Raw genomic sequence first — 19,395 nt, forward strand, 5'->3', positions numbered from 1 at the left:
GTGAATTCTGACCTTGAGTGACATTTGAGGTTTGTTGGATGTACAGTATATGCCTAGTGTCATGGGACTTTCTAGGAATGTACTTGCAGTGCATTTTTTACACTGTGATGTCAGTTACTAAAACTTACTATACTTAGTATACAGCAGCCCAGTCACAATTTGATCTCTGCATTTACAAGGTCTCCCCATTACCAGAGTCTGCTTTATGTTATGTTGAGGAAACCGTTAATCTTATCAATTTAGCCAGGATGCATGGGAAAGCCTCCTGAAGTAACAGTTAAAGAGGAACTCCAGTGAAAATAATGTAATAAAAAAGTGCTTAATTTTTACATTAATTATGTATAAATGGTTTAGTCAGTGTTTGCCCATTGTAAAATCTTTCCTCTCCCTGATTTACATTCTGACATTTACCACATGGTGACATTTTTTACTGCTGACAGGTGATGTCAGTGGAAGTAGCAATGATCGGACATAACGTCATGACGTCATTGATGTCATGCGCAGTCCCGATCCTCCCCATAGCGAAGCCTGGAGCTGATTGGGAGGCTGCGCCATCGCGGGATCCCTGGCGATACATATAACGGCGGGGATCGGGGGTGAGCGGAGGGGCTTGGGGGGCATCATTAGCTAGCAAAGTGCTAGCTTAAGCAGTTAGTTCAAATTTTATTTAAAAAAAATAAAGTCGTAGGTCGGGCTTACCGCCAGGGAGGTTAAGGCATCTACTCTGTATGTCAGTATATGTTTCTCCTCTGTATGTCAGTATATATAAGCTGTGTTTTTTACATTTTGTCAGGAACCAAGTCCAACGAATGCTTGTTATGAGCCGAAAGCTTACTGTTTATTCATCTCTAAGTTAGCCAATAAAGGGTATCATCCTGATTCAAACCTTATTGCTTTTACTGATGGCTAACACAGTACAACACTCTACTGCTTCTACTATACTTAATAGAACACGATAGATTTACTTAGAAAAAAAGCACCTCTACCACATGTAACCAGGTTGGTGATGTCAACACAACACCTCATCTACCTAGATGGAACTAAATTGCATGGTCTAGTGCTTGGAAGTAGTGCTTGGAAGGATCTTGGTTCTGATGCCATTAACTTTTCTGGATCTTGTCTCATGCCCACCAACTTTCTGAGATGAGAAAGAAGGCCACAAATGAGTGCAATGGTATTTGGGCAATAGACATGCCCCCACCACACATAAAGCTGCACCACACCTCCAGTCAGGCACTCAACATACTTCCAGTCAAGCCTCCAACCCACACACTTTTCTTTCTTCCATTACTAATTGTCCTTTAAATTAGTATTTGGAGATAAGTTAGGCAATAATTTGCACACTGCACATAAAATGTAGCACAATGTAACCACTTTCTAGTAGGTAAATACATATTTTTAATACAGATTTTGTGCATCGGAGTACAACGAGGTACTTTAGAGGAGGAAAGAGAGACAGAAGGCGGTAAGCTACGCTGTCTGGAGCTAATCAAGCTAAGGGTAGGAGATAGAGATGTAGTCACCTTTCTGGTTATGCTATATTGTCCACCCCACTTTCCCTCCAATGCCTAATGCACTTTACATTTACATGCTCTAATCACTGATGTCAGATGCTCACAGTAAATATGCAAGCAGACGCTTGGCTTTGTTTATCCAGCAGCAGTGTCACTTCACTAAATATTGTGGCTTAAGACGGAGGAGGTACTGAATCAGCTGAGATGTCACACAGCCATATACTCTGACTAACGGGAGAAATGGCGACAGTGTAGTGTGCCACTTTTACTGCATTTTTACTGCACATTGATGGCACTGACTGGTAGCTCCCAAGAATACTTTTTTGCTGAGCAAGGCCTGGCATTAGGATAACTGACCTGTGCACTGTCCTGTCCTTAAAGGACAACTGGAGTGAGAGGGATATTACCTTTTAAACTATATTAGTTGCCTGGCAGCCCTGCTGGTCTTTTTGACTGCAGTAGTGTCTGAATCATACCAGAAATAAGCATGCAGCTAATCTTGTCCAATCTGACAACAATGTCAGAAATGCCTAATCTGCTGCATCCTTGTTCTGGGTCTATAGCTAACAGTATGAGGCAGAGGAACAGCAGGATAACCAGGCAACTGGTATTAAAAGGGAATAAATATGGCAGCCTTTTTTTTATTTTCTGATCAGCAAGCACTGCCATTAAAATAACTAAAACAATGCATTATGTGTTTAGTTATACTTTGGTAGATAGAAGTTTAGGATAGTAATGTTAAATAACTCCAGTTGTTTTTCTTTATAGAGCTAACAAGTCTAGCACAGACTTGGAAGAGAATGATCCTGTAGCCAGTTTCGAGTTAGAAGAAGAATGGGATGAAGTAGACATTTGGATGCCACAATGTAAAACGGCTAAGGTGAGCATATTTTTTGGCATATTTTTGCACACAAGGTAGCAACAAATCTTTTCCAAAGAATGTCAGGAGAGATGCAGCTTATTCTGCCTGCTGTTGAAATTCAAAATTTATTCAAGTGCCCTTTTACCTACATTAGGGTTGTCAAAAGTTCGGCCCGAGGGCCAAATTTGGCCCGCCAAGCCCTTTCCAGTGGCTCCCAAAACTTCTGTGAGATTTTCACTGCACACAGCTTGCAGGTCTGTGGAGCCATATGCAACCAATGTTTAGGACTAACCTGTGTCACTGCTCTGCCTCCCCCTCCACTCTCCTGCAGTTCCATAGGAATTAGTATACTACAAAGAAATGGCAGCTAGAGTGTATACTCAGTATACACTGGAAAATGTCAGCCATTTTCTGTAGTCCCATAGTGATTACAGTGGGACAGCGGAAATTACGATGGAGAGGGAAGGTAAACGGGTACATGGGCCTGGACTTTAGTGAAGGGTACCCACTTATGCCAGCAGCAGCCACTCATTAGCAGCCACCACTGTACGCTGAAGGGGGCATGTTGACAGCACACATGGGATATGGTTTATTGCTCATAAAAAAATGTTTTGTCAACACTAATAGGCATAGTGTACCTAGTGGCAAGCAGAAAAAAAAAAGTTTTTAATTTTGCTAGTTCAGCCCCCTAGCTATTTCAAGATCAATGATATGGCCCTTGGTCCATAAAGTTTGGCCACCCTTGACCTATATGGAATGAGGGGATCCTTACATTTTAAAGCCAATCTACATTGAAAAATTGGAATATAGTAAAATCATATAATGTGATATTGTCCCACCTTTTTAAATGTCTTTGAGGCCTATTAATAAAGGGTTAGTATGTCTCTTCTTTACATCTTGCTCTGCATCGCAGCACATTGTAACAGAAAGAAGCCCTGGCCTATTTTTAAGGATGCTGTGTTTTTGCTGTAAATTAACACCAATGTAGTGCATTATAAAAACACAGGCCACCTTTTTATCATCTCCATTATTATTTGATAACTGACTGATTTAGTTATTGACTTAGCAGCTGAATTATGCTTTGCTTTACAAATATCAAATCTGTCTTGCTAGTACTGGATGGTGAAATTCTTGTGTACTCGGGAAGAATCGGCAGAGCGCCTGGGTGTGCAAGGCATCAGTGCGTTTGGTTACCGCAGACCACTGGAAACCAAGATCAGCCTGAATGTGACCTGTCTAAAGTGTAAAGAGCTAGCAGCTGATAGTGTATGTGGAATGACACTGATTCTAAAGACACTGTTATTTGTTCAACAACTGGCACATGAAATGGTGAGCTGTCCTTTAAGCTATTCTTATCCCATCATAAACCTGTTTTGTTACATGGAAAGAAACATATAAAGTGTGTGTTACTTTAAATATTCTGCATTTAATTTCTGTGGTGTAGGAAAAAGATAATCGGCCAAGGCAGCGGTCACTCCTTGATTTGTCAGGTCTCAATCTGGAGCTGCTGTGGAAGTTTTATAAAAAACTGCAAGACATGTAAGTTGTAATATCACAAGGGAACATTTTCTGTTACATTATTTCACTAGTTTTACTTAGAAGTTAATTATAATAAGATCAATGATGCAAATTTAACAGTTTTGACTCTTCAAAGATCTGAGTATCCTCTTGCTGCCTGTGGCTTACATTTGATAGCAGTTTGTACATTTGCATGGCATGACTGTGAGTGCTGTCTTCTGGTCTGGTCGCTTCTCCATGTCTCTCATAAATCTCCCAAGACTCTGCCTCATTGAATGTGCCAAAGTTACTTAGATGTGTTATCTGGCATTTTCAGCGCTCTCTGCTTCATGTTTCCTTCCTGTCTTTATCCAGAGCCTATCAGACCTGACGTTAACAATGGGGATCAGGGAGAGGCTTGTGGAAACTTATGGTAGATCAGCTAGTTGCTTCCATAGCAGTGCTGTAAACATTTTACATGCTTTTTATAAAACACAATCACTTGTCACAAGTCACACTTTCCTTCGAGAAAATGACTTGAACTTCACTCTATTTATTTGTGATCCTTTTAACACTCTTTTAGTCACTTCAATGATTATTTTATGAATGTGAAAAGTCTGAGATTTTCTGGCTTAGCTATCCAATAAATGATTTTGAAGGTGAAGACTGATTCAATTAGATCAGTTATTGCATATATAAATCGATGTTCACCAACTCCTCTGCTATGTTGAATGGTATAAGTTGGGTTATCTTTATTAGATGCTGAGAAAAATGAAAGATGTGGTTGGAAAAAATACCAGTGTACTGGAGGCAACATGGCTGGGTAAGGGGAGACGGAGGAGGTAGATGTGTCACCTCCTCCACCATATCTATCTATACCTGTTCTGTGGGTGCTCTGGCCCCAATGTAAGCTCAAGACAGGAGGAGGAACATTCCGAAGTATTGGTCTAGTCCAGTGATGGCTAACCTAGGCACTCCAGCTGTGGTGGAACTACAAGTCCCATGAGGCATTGCAGTACTCTGACAGCTCTAAGCATAACTCGGGAAGGCAGAGGCATGATGGGATTTGTAGTTTTGTCACAGCTGGAGTGCCAAGGTTAGCCATCACTGGTCTAGTCTGTAGGTTTCTGTCTAAAAATAAAAGCTAAATGGACAAGGTAAGTTACAAAATACAGCTGACATTGTCTATTTCTGACAGGCATTAGCTGAAGTGAGATTTATTATTACTATTATTATTTTGGATCTTTCTTACTGATTAAGGTAGGGTGTGTAGATGGAGGCTAGCTTCTTGGTGTCTGTCTCTCTCCAGATGGCTCCACCTCACTATTTACACAGTGCTCTAAATAAACTGAGGAGAAAAGAGTTTCTTTCAGTCAGGAGTACCAAAGGATGACAGGAATGCATGCTTTCTTCTGACATTGGGTCTGTTGTTCGGGGCTGTTGTTCCCATTAATTTGGTCCTTTATTCTGCACATTAGAACTGTAGAGATTATTGGTTTTGTCCATTTGGTAAACTTGGAGTCAAAACCAAAGTTGCCTTTTTTGGGAATGAAGTTAGCCTGTATCTTGGAATTGCAGAGATCCCTTACTAGCTTTTCATGCCTGTTTTTGTGTTTTACTTGGCTAATTAATCTCCACATGACAAGTAAGCATATGTAAATGCCCAGCTAAGCTCTTTCATTTCAGCTGATACAAATGTTTCCCCCCTTTTCTCTTACAGCCCCAGAGAGGAATGCATCTCTGCCCAGACTATTCTGCTTCAGTTACTTCAGAGCTGCTTCAGTGTACTGATCTCGGGGAATTCTCAAGAAAATCAGACCCAAGCCCAGTCTGCTCAGGAGCTGTATATTCACTTGTGTGATGGTATGTGATTTTCATAGAAGACTTCATCCTTTACATGTGTATATTAGCACAAAGTTATAGCAGTTGTAGAGGCGCCCCAGATTATGCAAGCTGGAATTTCAAAACAAACACACCTGCCGTGTCAAAAGAATGCCCTTCCACTCCACAAGTAAATAATGTATAGTAGATGGCACAGCGCTAGGTGATCCAGCCATGGTGATGAGGAATGTAATAGATGTATTCCACCTCCAGAGATCCCTCTTGTTGGTTCCAACCTGTATGCGCCAACTCCGTGCACAGGAAGACAAAGAGGGATACTCTCAGTGGATTTTATAAAATTTCCTTTTTATTCAGCATTAAAGAAAAAGCTTCACAATTACAGCAAGGTCCACTTACATTTTCGAGGATCCTATACCACTTAGGACCCTCTCCCGTAAAACACACTTCCCACTTCAGTGGTACTCTGTACTTATGTCAAAACAAGTTTGCCCGTTCTTGGCCAATTTTCTATTGTATATTTATTTATTTTTTATTACTATTGGGGAGTGTGGGAAGTAAGGGGTTAATTTTAAATGTAAAAAAAGTTCGGTTGGGTATTAAAAAAAAAAAAAAGTTTTAGATTAAGTTTTACTGTTTGGCCACAAAATGTCCTCGCGCAAAACTTCCCTATGCGTAGTATTACTACACAATCAGGAAGTTATGCGTGGACGTGTAAGTATCGGCTTTTGGGAATGATGGTGTCGTCTCATGGATGGTGGCGGTTATTCACACGGAAACTTAGATCAATGAATGGGAACTGTGTTCCCATTCATTGATCTCCTGGCAAACGATCAGCAGTGGTGGGGGGGCCAGCGGGAGCACACTGTGGGGAGGGACGTTGTAGCTACGTCCCTGCAAGGAGATATGGGATTTTGCAGGGGCGTGGTTACTCGTCCTGGGGGAGGAAAAGAGGTTAAAAGGCATTTTATTAACAAGTTGTGAAAATATCATCTAGGAGATAACTCAGGAGAAAAAGTTAATTGCATATGGCCCAAGGAGCGCTTTTCTAAGCGCTTGTAATTTTTAGCTTTTCTAAGCTCTTGCTAATGTAACTGCAAGAGTGTGATCTCACTTGAGGAATGGGATTTAAAAAAAAAATCCCCATAGCATTACATTAGCAAAAGCAAGTGTGCCCTCAAGCCTATGCCAACATTTCAGGAATGCTGGTTTTGTTGCAGAATAATAATTCAAGAAACCCATTAGAACAATTTCATAGAGCAGTAAAATAATTTCTGCTGACATATAAGGGTGACTCATGTCAACCTACCCACCCACCCCATCTGCCCTTCCTTCCCGTACCGGTGGCTCGCTCTCTAGGAAAACATACAGAAAAGAACATCGCTTCCATAGGAAAGAAAAAAACATATCGGCACCACTGAACGAAAACAGTCCAAATTATAAAATATATCGAAGACAATACATAACTATAAACTAGAGGCTCAAAAAATGCTTTCTTTTTATCATATTCTTTAGATATATGCCAAATCATTCAGGAAATCTCATGAGTCAATCTCATGAGTCAGAGGTCTGCTGTGTAACTCCTGCCCTAATGCCTCCACACATTTTATAATGCCCCATTTCCTTCAGCCACTCCTGAATTGAAGGAGCACTTTCACTCTTCCAAAATTTAGGAATGGGCAAGTGAGCCGCAGCCAAATGCTGCAAAAGTGATTTCTTTATAGGCACAGGAAGCATCAAAAGAAGCAAGGTTTCAGGGATATAAGATATCTTTTTTTTTGGGGGGGGGGGGGGGGGGGGGGAATATTAGATATTTTAATACTCAAACGATCAAATGTAATTTTCCTAATTTTAGACCAAAAGGGGAAAAGCTTAAAACAGGAGGGCCAAACATGGGACATGGGGCCAACCTCAAGATGGCGGTGCCAGAACAGCTAGGAAACCGGAGTTAAATCTGTGAAGCAGCTCTGGCGAACAGTACCATACTGACATGTAAACATTCTCTTTTTTCCTTGCTAGAAATAGAGCCTTTGGTGACAAGAATAAAGGTTTTGTCCCAAGGCTCTGTATTTTTGTTTTACTGAATAATTTAAAGTCTGCCCAGTTCTTTATTTTTCATTTCAGGTTTGCTATGCACCCTTGCTGTAAACAATAGGCTTGAACAATACCACAAACAGGAAAAAGAAATCATATGGTTACTGCTTTAGATATTCATTGTGTTCTGTTGTTTCAGCTATGGACAACATGGATGCATCCACTTTGTATGCCAAAGCACTGAACGAGGAAATCGTAAACACTTTACTGAATGGAGCAGCTATTTTTTTCCCTGATCAGCTGGCTAGACGTGACCGTCTCTTCTCTTTAATGGTACAAGCATGCTTTATTTATCTGGTGAATCAATAGCTGGCTGTGGGTTTGTACTAACAGCATTTTGTTTTTAAAAATGTATGACTTGGTTGTGATGTTTATGTATATCTAGCTTTAAATTCTGCATCATGTTAGCAATTGCATCAGGCTTATTGACAGAAGCCTTGTTACTATCACTATGTTCCCTATATGCACCGTGGGGTTGTCATGAAAAGTAATTTCGTTGTGTTACACAATGACAATAAAGTGAATTGAATTGAATTGAAAGTGTAACCTACAGTACTTAATAGCAACCAGTCAGCAAAGTACACAGATGCGATGATTGTTAACTGTCGGGGATCGGGAAACGATCCCTCTGGTGACAAATTGGGGCCGATGCTATACAGATGTGCGTTGCTACGGTAACATGCACATTAACCCAGAACTGGAACGCACATGGCGCTAAGGGTTAACGGCCAGTGGTACCCCGTGTTAGAAACAGTGAAATTGCTGTGCGCTCCTTGCGCAGGGCAAATTTACCAGACTTTACTGCATCAAGCCGATGGTGTCTCATTCCACTCAGCTAATTGCTAATAATCCAAAACACCTGTAATGCTGAAATACATGATGAGATTTTTCAGTCAATTTACTGTCTGATCTTATTTTCAATCGGTTTTCTGATCGATTTTTTATCTTTCTTATCAATTTCCATTCACTTCTATGAGAAATTGATCAGAAAAACGATCGAAAATAAGATCGGACATGTTGGAAATTATCTATCGAATCATCTATCTGCCAAAAAAACTTATGGTGTATTCCCAGCATAAAGGTGTCCTGAGCCTTTCAGTGGTATCTGTCTTATTTAATAGGCCCCACAATCATGGGGAGGACTACTGATTTGACAGTTGTCCAAAGGACAGTCATTGACACCCTCCACAAGGAGGGCAAGCCACAAAAGGTCATTCCTAAAAAGTTTTGACTTTAGTCTATTTTTTGCAGTTATCGTTTTGATAAATATCAGTAAAATAGACAAAATCAGCAATTTACTCTATTTTTTTATACGTTAGTTGTCTTCTCTCAAAAAGCAAGGTTTGGGTTTCTTTTGCTAGCTTCTATTCTATGGGCTTGATTCACAAAGCCGTGCAAACTGTTTAGCACAGGTGTGCTAAACAGTTTGCACGGCTTTGTGAATCAAGCCCTATGCCTGTAATATGCAAGAACCAGTGGCAGAAGGGTTACAATACCAACATCTGCATTTGTTAATCAATTTATTTATTTTGCAGAAGAGGATCACTGAAGAGAAACAACCACAGTCTGCTCACATGACCTTCCAGTCTCTGTGTACATACTTCAGGTAAGGTTTGTTGGTATTTATTTCCTTTTTTCCTTTGTAGAAGCCTGTGCTTCAAGACCCAGGTCACAATTTGCTTTGAATGTTGGTGCACAACAAGGGAATCAATTTGGGAGAAATATCAGTTGAAAATCTAATAGCCTTCTGATCTGTTTTTTGTTTGAGGAGAGACATAAATTCAGAAAATATGATTAATAAACACCTGCTGCACCAGTGTGGAAGCTAAACAACAACCAGTTGTGCAAGAAGAATGAGACTTACTTTGGACTTGTGCAAGAGCTATGGGACTCAGTAGGGTCCAACTTAGAGTGCTGACATGGTGCAAAAGCTGCCTAGTAAGTAGCTTTACCATTAGTATTTGTTTTTGGAGGCACTTCATTGAGTGTCTACAATCAGGAGTGCTTGAACATGCACCCCACCTTCTGTGGTATCTAACATAACAGACCCTTCTCCTGTCATTGTACTGGAGCAGTTATGGAAAGCTGCTTGCAGACACTAAAGTTACAGTATATACAGTACACTGGATTTTTAAGCAGAATTGATTCCCAGTGTTGTCCTCTTCATAAGCTATCAGCAATGTTCGGAGTCTGCTGGATGACCTTTGTTGTACTTCTTTTGTTGTTCCTGCAGTGGAGCATCAGCTGTTCATCCTACCCTGCCCCTCTCCTTAGAACAAAACAGTCTCACCAGCTGCTAGATCAGAGCTGCCCACACTTTTTTTTATCTTACGAGCTACTTGGAAAAGTACTAATAGAAAATGATCTACCAGGTAGAATCTACACACAGATGCAAGCCACTGCTGCAGCACATGCAATTCTGCAGTCCATCAGTGATTTACACAACACACTAGTTAATTATATGCATATCATAGAGTCCTCCTCAGTAAGTCAAATGGAACATGGTTTGACCAGTTAGAATCACAATATCGTGCTTACAAAGTCATGCTCGGTATCAGGAAAAAATTATAATCAGCCGTAGAACATAATGCTTCTAAATGTATGGCTTCCCCACTTTGCAACATCATAATCCTCTACACTGCTATGCATATCTTCAGGACAGCATATCGCACCAAACTCATTCAAGTCAGAGACTGAATACAACACGTACATCACTCAGGCAGGCAGTTGGATTAACCAAGAAATCCTTTGTGATCTACCGATAGATCATAAGTAGAGCATATATTGCACCATTGCTTTCACCTGTGATTAATATTATTTATTTTTTCTTGTAGTGAACAAGATCCAAGTGGACTTTTATTGCTACCAGAGACCGAGGTTCCTGCTGATTTTGACACCAGTCAAGTTCATTCAGTCATGGAGAAGCTTCTGGCAATGGCTGCTAGAGAGGTAACTCTTCTGAAGCTATGTATTCCAGCATTATTACCGAATTACTTAGACATTTTAGTAATGGTGTATTGGTGGTAAGCTTGTCTATATTTCACATTTGTGAGGAAATCTGTGAGCCCCATTCAGTCTCTGAAAAACCTTTTCAGTTCTGAGAGGTAGAGGACCACAGAACTACTTATTCCTAGCTCCACCCAAAGAAGTACTTGTGCATAAGCCATCACCACATGTTCCTCTCTTAGGGCTGAGTCACACTTGCAGCGAATCCTAACGGATCCATTTAAAAAATCCATTTTTTTTAAATGGATCAGTTTATCACAATTTTGTGCTGTTTCCAGTCTGTTTAAAGGGATACTGTAGGGGGTCAGGGGAAAAGGAGTTGAAGTTACCTGGGGCTTCTAATGGTCCCCCGCAGGCATCCTGTGCCCGTGCAGCCACTCACAAATGCTCCGGCTCACTTCTGGAATTTCAGACTTTAAAGTCTGCAAACCACTGCACCTGCGTTGCCGTGTCCTCGCTTCCCCTGATGTCACCAGGAGCGCACGGTGCAGGCACAGACCATACTAGGCCTGCGCAGTACGCTCCTGGTGCTATCAGCGGGAGTGAGGACACGGCAACGCAGGCGCAGTAGATTTCAGACTTTAAAGTCTGAAATTCCACAAGTAAACCAGAGGCAGGGCCAGAGCATTGGGGAGTGGCTGCGCAGGCACAGGATGTCTGCAGGGGACCATTAGAAGCCCCGGGTAACTTCAACTCATTTTCCCCTGACCCCCCTACAGTGTCCCTTTTTAAAGGTATGTTTAAAATGTGTACTTCCTTATTGGTGTTTTAATTATAGTAATGTATGTCTCTGGGCCAATAGGAAGGAAAAGGGAGTGGTTGTGCTGTACCAAGCAATTTTTTAACTATAAAGCTTTGTTAATGTACTTGGGAGGGTTTTGGAAGGGTTTTTGGTAGTTCATAGCAGGGCTGAGGAGTCTGTACAAAAATCTTCGGACTCCAACTCCGACTCAGACTCCTCAGTTTCTGAAACTCCGACTCCGGGTACCTAAAATTGCTCAGACTCCGACTCCTCGACTCTGACTCCTTAGCCTAATACTTAACAGGGCTGTGGATTTTGTACAAAAACCATGCGACTCCGACTCCCGACACTGACTCCTCAGTTTCTGAAACCACGACTCCGACTCCAACTCCGACTCCGGGTGCCCAAAATTGCCCCGACTCCACAGCCCTGGTTCATAGTATCATAATCCATGAGGAACTGCTTGGCGATATCCTCCTAAAACTTGCAATGGTGCAGGTCGCTGTACTGAGGATTTCGTTTGTCATTTGTCATAGAGCTTTTGGTGCTCCTGGACAGACAATATCAGGTCCTCCACATTGAAATACAGCTTGGTAGGCATTTCTGTAGCCCTGCTCGATAAACAGGAAGTCTGCAAAGATGGTGCTGAAGGTAGGAAGCTGGAAGTTTAGGTAATCCGCTTTGGCATACGATTGGAGTGCAGAGTTTTGTGTGGGAACGGAAAATTTGTTTTTACATTGGTTGTCTAGTTCGGAATCTTCATTCAAGTTTCAGGAATGTATCAAATAGTTCCGTTTTTATTTGCAAGTCAATTTGGCCAATATTTTTTTTATATATATCTTTATTTATATCATTCCATTTTTACAAAATCAATCCATAAAATCCAAGACAGAGATATTCCCTTCTAGCCACATACAAAAGTTACTTTTACCAAAACAGGGATTTTTCCTCTTGCTACATATAGAATTACTTTACCCTAAACATCAAACTTTACCATATTACATTTGCAAAGACCATCCAAACCTAGGTGTCTTGTAAAATTCCCCTTAATAACCTCTACTACTCATCCATTACAATTACTCACATTTACCTTTTACTCTCATCCCCCATTTATTCACACCCCTCCTTCATTCATTCATTCATTCATTCATTCATTCATTCATTCATTCATTCATACACTGGGTCCTCTCTTCTTTTGCCCTTCCCTTTCTTCCGTCACTGAACCTCTGCGGGACCTTTCTGATGTTTCACATTCCCCTCACCAACCTATCAATTTGGCCAATGTTTTTAACATTACGATCCATTCATACATTTTTGTCATCTTCAGAAAGCGTACCGAATGGATATGTTTTTATTGCAAGTGTGAACCGGCCCTTAGGCTTTTATGTGTGAGTACTTGCTAGGCTAGAATAAAAGCCTTCAGTATGCCCCAGTAAGAAAGAAAAACCTCTTTGTGTACCTTGACAAATCCCCAGTCTATTGCAACACATTTTAGTTGTAATTAAGCAGCCACTCACCCATAGTGATCACTAATTGATCTGGTTGCATGTTCACCGCCCCCTTTCTTTTAATTCATGTCCCAACAAGGTGGAGTACTAGTGTATGTAGCCAAAAGGCAGGCCATGTGTCTGCTTCAGGCAGGGAATTGGTTGGGGTTTTGAAAATACTGCATTGTGATCGTCACATGGATTCAGCAGCCCATATTTCTTGGTCTGAGATTTCTGGACATCTGGATAACATAATTAATGCGACATTAGGATCACCTAGCTACTCAGTAGACGGAGAATTGGGGAAGCCTCTGGAGTATCCAGCGGCTTTCTCTTCTGAGGTAAGTATTTCGTTTTTCTTGTTTTTTATGACTTCGGTGCCTTAACAATGTTGGCAACCACTGATCAATGTTTTATATCTAAAGTTTTCTTTCTGCCTGGACTCGAGTTTAAACTGTTGTTTAATATACTTGTACATAAAAATACCTGTACATGTACATAAAAATTGGACTATCAATCAGGTTATAAGTAGTAAAGTTGATGGTTTTGAACTGTGGGTGTAGAGAAAGCTACTAGTTCTCTGGACTGCCAGGAGATCTAACCAGTCAATACTTAAAGAAATAAGGCCAGAGTGTTCACTAGAAGGGCTGATACTACTATTAAAACTCAAATATGTTGGTTATTTCTGGAGAAGACTGGATTTTATTGAGAAATCCTTGATAGTTGGAAAAATTGACGGTAAAAGAAGAAGAGGACTGCAGAAGCTAAGATGGATAGATGGCATATGTGAAGCTATGAACATGCCTATGCAACAGCTGAAAGAAGCAGTGATTGACAGAGACATCTGGCGTGCAAATGTACATATGATCACGAAGAGTCACTGTCAACTAAATACATGAAGAGATACATGCATTTGCCTTAGTTTGTATTATTAGGTTTTCTTTATGTACATTAACTATTAATCTTGTGCATTACCTATGTGTTGCAGAGTAAATCATTGGTCCTTCTTGATGCCCAGGGAGAATGTGGTACAATCCTCCATTCATTGTTTTGGGCGGTGCAAGGCAGTCTTCTGTCGTGGTGTTTTTGCCAGTTAAAGGGGGAAGATCCTGTGTCCCAGATGGTGGCGAGGGAATTGCTTGTTAAGTGTAAGTTTTTAATCTAATCTGACTGGAGATATTTTAACTTTTAAATAATTTGCTGAAATACATTTTAGCACCCTGACAAATGCTAAAAGGATCCTGATTCATTAAATTCTCCAAGGCTTATAATATGAACTCTGTAAGAGGTTTCGTAAATTATTATATTATATATACAGAGATTTAGCTCAGAGGATTCTGCTCCTCTTGAGCTCCATGCTAACTATTTTGCATATTTAAACATATCAAATGTATTAAGCACTTAAAAATTACCTCAGTTAAAATAAAGAAAGCACAGGTGGATTTTTCAACTTGAGCTTTTTTTTTTGAGTTCTCTAGCTCTACATAATTTACCAAGTTAAATTTGTTTTATTCAAATCCTAATTTTAAACAGACTGGTATTTCAAATTGGCTATGCCTAAAAAAAACAGTTTAGTTAGTCCTCCTGTCCATCTGCCTGATTTAGCCACACTTTTGGAGTGCAGGGACATCAGAAAGTGCATAGACTGCACTGTCTGATGGTTCCATCCATGCCTTGTGATTAACCACAGAATCGCAACACATTGTTGCATGCATTGATTTGCTCATCGTAGGTGCATCTGAGAGAATCGTCTTGCAACGCAGTGCTTTGCATCTCCACTGCCACTTGCGTTGCACGCTGAGTGAAGATGGAAATGAGACCTAAAGATTGTGACGTTTTAATTAATTTCCAGGCTAGCTGAAGCCATGCCGCTCTTCTGGCTGTAAGAATTTCACAGCTGTCAGTCGCTAACGCAAGGTACACATGATGCAAATTCCTGTCAGATCAATGGCCTCAATTCACAAAGCTTATCTCCTGTCTTTAATAACGTTTCTAGAGTGGTCACCATGGTGATGAGGCATGTCCTATTCAGGAAACATTTTACCTCAGGCAAACCTAAAGTTAACTCTTCTGTCTTTAAGTTAACTCTTCAATCCTTAAAATAACTCCACAGTTAAAGACAAGCTGTTTATTAACTGCGTGTGAAAATAACTACAGAGGAGGTAAATTAACTACAGAGGAGGTAACTTAAGGAATGAAGAGATAAGATAACTCTCTCAATGTGTGGAGGTAAGTTTTCTCTTGCCTTATTATCTCCAGCATGATCTTAGTGAATTGAGGCCAATGTGTCAAATTGATTGTTTCCGACATGTTCCAGCTGCTTTAAATGTAGTCCCTCCCCCCGCCAATGTCACACCGCAACCGCTGCACTGATTGGCTGCCGGGTCCCCAGAAGATCCCGGGGGCCTGGGAATAGGTATGCAGCTGGGGAGGAAAGCCTGGGTCCCACTGCACAGTGCTGATCTCGCACGGGGCCCAGAAATAGTGCACACGCAGCTGGATTTGCCAGCCCAGCCTTAACACGAGCCTACTACTCCTAGCACACAAATCGGAGGCCGTGCTCAGGTCAGGATTACCGCCGGGGGGTTAAATTGTTTGGGAATTTTATGGTAAAGTGGATCTTTAAAAGGATACTGTAGGGGGGTCGGGGGAAAATGAGCTGAACTTACCCGGGGATTCTAATGGTCCCCCGCAGACATCCTGTGTTGGCGCAGCCACTCCCCAATGCTCCGGCCCCGCCTCCGGTTCACTTCTGGAATTTCTGACTTTAAAGTCAGAAAACCACTGCGCCTGCGTTGCCGTGTCCTCGCTCCCGCTGATGTCACCAGGAGTGTACTGCGCAGACACAGACCATACTGGGCCTGCGCTGTGCGCTCTTGATGACATCAGCGGGATAGAGGACACGGCAACGCAGGCGCAGTGATTTTCTGACTTTAAAGTCAGAAATTCCAGAAGTGAACCGGAGGCGGGGCCAGAGCATCGGTGAGCGGCTGCGCGGGCACAGGATGTCTGCGGGGGACCATTAGAAGCCCCGGGTAAGTTCAGCTCATTTTCCCCTGACCCCCCCTACAGTATCCCTTTAATGTATTAGCATAACTGATTTTAGTCATTTAATGTATTTGCATAAATTATTTTTGGGGGGAGAGACCTGGGGGCTTGGCAGGCAGTGCACACAGTTTTACCAATTTCCATGCTGAAATCTATTGAAAATCTGGGGACAGTGTGTACAGTGGTTTAATCAGATTGATCCATGTCTGTTCATGATCTGAGAGGGATCTTTCTGTTGGCCACATCGACCAGTGTATGGCCAGCTCAACTCTCTTGTGTTGCTGCCGTACAAACTTTAACAGACGTATACAGTACATTCGTTTATATATATATATGAGTACTGTCTGCTCAAGTATTAGTTTTTGCCAGTAGTTTTTAATGATTTAAGAGAACTATGCACAGTCTAGCCCTTCCAACCTCATGGATTTATATTTATTAAACAAAAAATGTTCTATATTTTCCTAAACTGAGTGAGCTGTTTAGATGTGCTGTAAATTTATATTTAGTTTTTAGGTTGAGAGTCTTGAAAATCATACAAGAGAAGTTCATAATTTTCTCTTTCTAGATATTGACCTTGTTCTGTCTAATACTAAAACCATCTTGGAGGATCTGCTGAGTCAGCGCAGTGGGAAGGAAATCTCTGAGAAGCTGCGTGATTCTGTTTTTGCCATGTCAACACGTCAGCTGGTAAGTGTAATTGTACGCTTAGTTATATAATGCATGAGGCTTTCTTTACATCATCTAAATAATATTTTGCTTCGACAGATGACCTATATGCTGGAGTTTTGTGCCCTCGATATTCCACACTGTTCATTACTCCAGAGTTTCAGCAGCTTAACCAAGTTGTTGAAGAAACTTTGTGGGGATCCTGGAGAGAGTTCAAACAAGGTAATTATAGGGGTTTTTATGTTTGTTTGTTTGTTTGTTTTTAAACGCGTAGTAATGATACATCTTGTTGGTTCTGGGGTTTTTTTCTGTTTTTTTTTTTTTTTTTTTTTTTTTTTAATAATAAAGATTTATTTTTTGAGTTAACTTATTCTATGAAGCGGTTTATCTCAAATACATTCATAGTACCAATGCTTGCTTACTCACGCTCAGGGTATGTACAAAACCGCACTGATTGTCATCCGCACGGATGGGGACCTTAACTAGATTCCTGGGCCCTCTGCAAAAGTTTGGATGCGGCCCCCCACCTCAGGTATAGTTGCCCCCAGTACAGATAGCTAGGTATAGGTGCCTCCAGTATAGCCAGGTATAGATGCCCTCAGTATAGCCAGGTATAGATGCCCTCAGTATAGCCAGGTAGGGTTGCCCTCAGTATAGCCACGTTTAGGTGCCCCCAGTATAGCCAAGTTTAGGTGCCCCCAATATTGCCAGGTATAGGTGCCCACAGTATAGCCAGGCATGGGTGCCCCCAGTATAGCTAGGTATATGTGCCCATAGTTTAACCAGGTACAGTTGGCCACAGTATAGCCACGCATGGGTGCCCACAGTATAGCCAGGTATAGGTGCCTTCAGTATTGTCAGGTATAGGTGCCTTCAGTAAAGCCAGGTAAAGGTAGCCAGTTAGGTGGCCCAGGATCGCAGCGCATGAGGGGAGAGCAATGGCCACACAGAGCGGCGGGGAGGAGAGACCATTCCCCCCCCCCCCTCTCACCTTGGGCTCTCCCTTCAGCGCTCTCCCCTCCAGCATTAATCAGCAGCAAGTGGGCAGGGAACAGTGAGTGCGGACATACCTCATCCGCGTTCCACTCGACGGAGGCCCGGTCTTCTCTGTAACAGCGCCTCATGCTACTTCCTGATAAACAGGAAGTACCGTCGTGCACTTAGAGGAACCTCCGTCACGTGTAACGCGGAAGTATGTTCCGTGTTCCCTGCCTGCTTGCTGCTGCCGATTAATGTTGGAGCGGAGAGCGCTGAAGAGTGAGCCAGAGGTGCGGGGGTGAAAGTGGGACCCTGTCCCCACCACTCTATGAGGAATTTGCTGTCCCCTCATGCGCTGCAACCCCTCCTGCACCCCAAAACAGCCATGGGTGTGGCTCTAAGCCCCCCTGCAGCTGCATCCCTTGCAGCCCCGATTTTTACGCCCCTGGCTACAACATTGAGTGGTGTTCTGTCGCTCTGGAGGGGGAGAAGTGACTGTGGTGTGACAACTAAAAGAGCAGCATATTGCGGGCGATGTAAAGAAGGGAACATCTGGGTGCCTGTACAGATGCTATATTCTTGGCAGAGATGGCCCTGACTAGCATGTGTATGCACCTTTTAGTTTTAGGACTACTTTTCAGTGGATATGTTGGTGAGTGGTGTGCTTCTACAGTAATGGAGGCATTTTTTTTTTCAAACCTTTTCAGTCCAACCATTCACAGTAGGACTGCATGATATATCGATTTAATATCGAAATTGCGATGTGGGGCACAACGATTATGTAATCGAGAAGGCAGCAATTTTTTTTTCTATTTTGTTTTTTACATGTACAATTTTATGTGTCCTGCCACAACCCGATGCTACCTGCCGAGTTTCAAGCGTATAACTGTAGCACAACTCACCTCCCGGGTCCCCCGCAGCTTCTTTCTACTACCTCCGTCAGTCGCTTTGGTAACGGCGCCCCCTGTGATGACGCAACTGCATGTCCTCACAGGGGGCGCTGGTACTAATGTGATAGATGGCTGGGAGAGGAAGAAGATAGAAGCTGCCGGTGTCATCCCGGAAAGTAAGTTGTTACTATGCCCGCTCTCCCCGCCGCTACACCTACACTGCCTGACTACCTACACTGGAGGCAGCCACCTACCTAGATAACCTATGGGGCAACTATACTGGCGGTACCTACCTAGCTAACATTTACTAGTGGCAACTATACTGGCTACCTACATTTGAGGCACCTTCCTAGCTAACCTATACTGGGGGCAACTATACTGGCTACCTACCTAGCTAACCTATGTGGCAACTATACTGGTGGAACCTACCTAGCTAACCTTTACTAGGGGCAACTATACTGTCTACCTATACTGGAGACACCTACCTAGCTAACCTATACTGCGGGCAACTATACTGGCAAAAAAATTGTGTAGTGATGCATTTTCTCTTCCTGTTGTCTTCCTAGTGATTTGCACAAAACACATTAGAAAAACGCATATGCGTTTTCTATTAGCGAACCAAAAATGCACGCAAAGCACATGAAATGCAAACGCAACAAAAATGCACAAAAAAGGCAATGTATGTGCCAAAAAATGCTACATTTCACGTTATAATATGTGAACCCAGCCTGACACAGATTGCTGCTTGCATAGCCTTGAATGGAGCAGGTTA

The 19,395-nt window shown here is 42.0% G+C and overlaps 1 protein-coding gene across 2 annotated transcripts in view; it reads left to right on the forward strand.

Moving 5' to 3' along the window:
- Positions 1-19,395, forward strand: part of ZZEF1 (zinc finger ZZ-type and EF-hand domain containing 1) — a 226,841-nt gene that overhangs the window by 85,185 nt on the left and 122,261 nt on the right. For both annotated transcript variants that reach the window (XM_068268505.1, XM_068268506.1), the window contains 10 exons: positions 2,283-2,394; positions 3,490-3,705; positions 3,821-3,915; positions 5,594-5,736; positions 7,946-8,079; positions 9,342-9,412; positions 10,641-10,755; positions 14,030-14,189; positions 16,655-16,776; positions 16,855-16,977. In XM_068268505.1, the coding sequence (XP_068124606.1) occupies positions 2,283-2,394; positions 3,490-3,705; positions 3,821-3,915; positions 5,594-5,736; positions 7,946-8,079; positions 9,342-9,412; positions 10,641-10,755; positions 14,030-14,189; positions 16,655-16,776; positions 16,855-16,977 (1,291 nt within the window). The remainder of the gene's footprint in view (positions 1-2,282; positions 2,395-3,489; positions 3,706-3,820; positions 3,916-5,593; positions 5,737-7,945; positions 8,080-9,341; positions 9,413-10,640; positions 10,756-14,029; positions 14,190-16,654; positions 16,777-16,854; positions 16,978-19,395) is intronic.

This window comes from Hyperolius riggenbachi, chromosome 2 (genome assembly GCF_040937935.1).
Source record: "Hyperolius riggenbachi isolate aHypRig1 chromosome 2, aHypRig1.pri, whole genome shotgun sequence".
In the NCBI taxonomy this organism is placed as follows: domain Eukaryota; kingdom Metazoa; phylum Chordata; class Amphibia; order Anura; family Hyperoliidae; genus Hyperolius; species Hyperolius riggenbachi.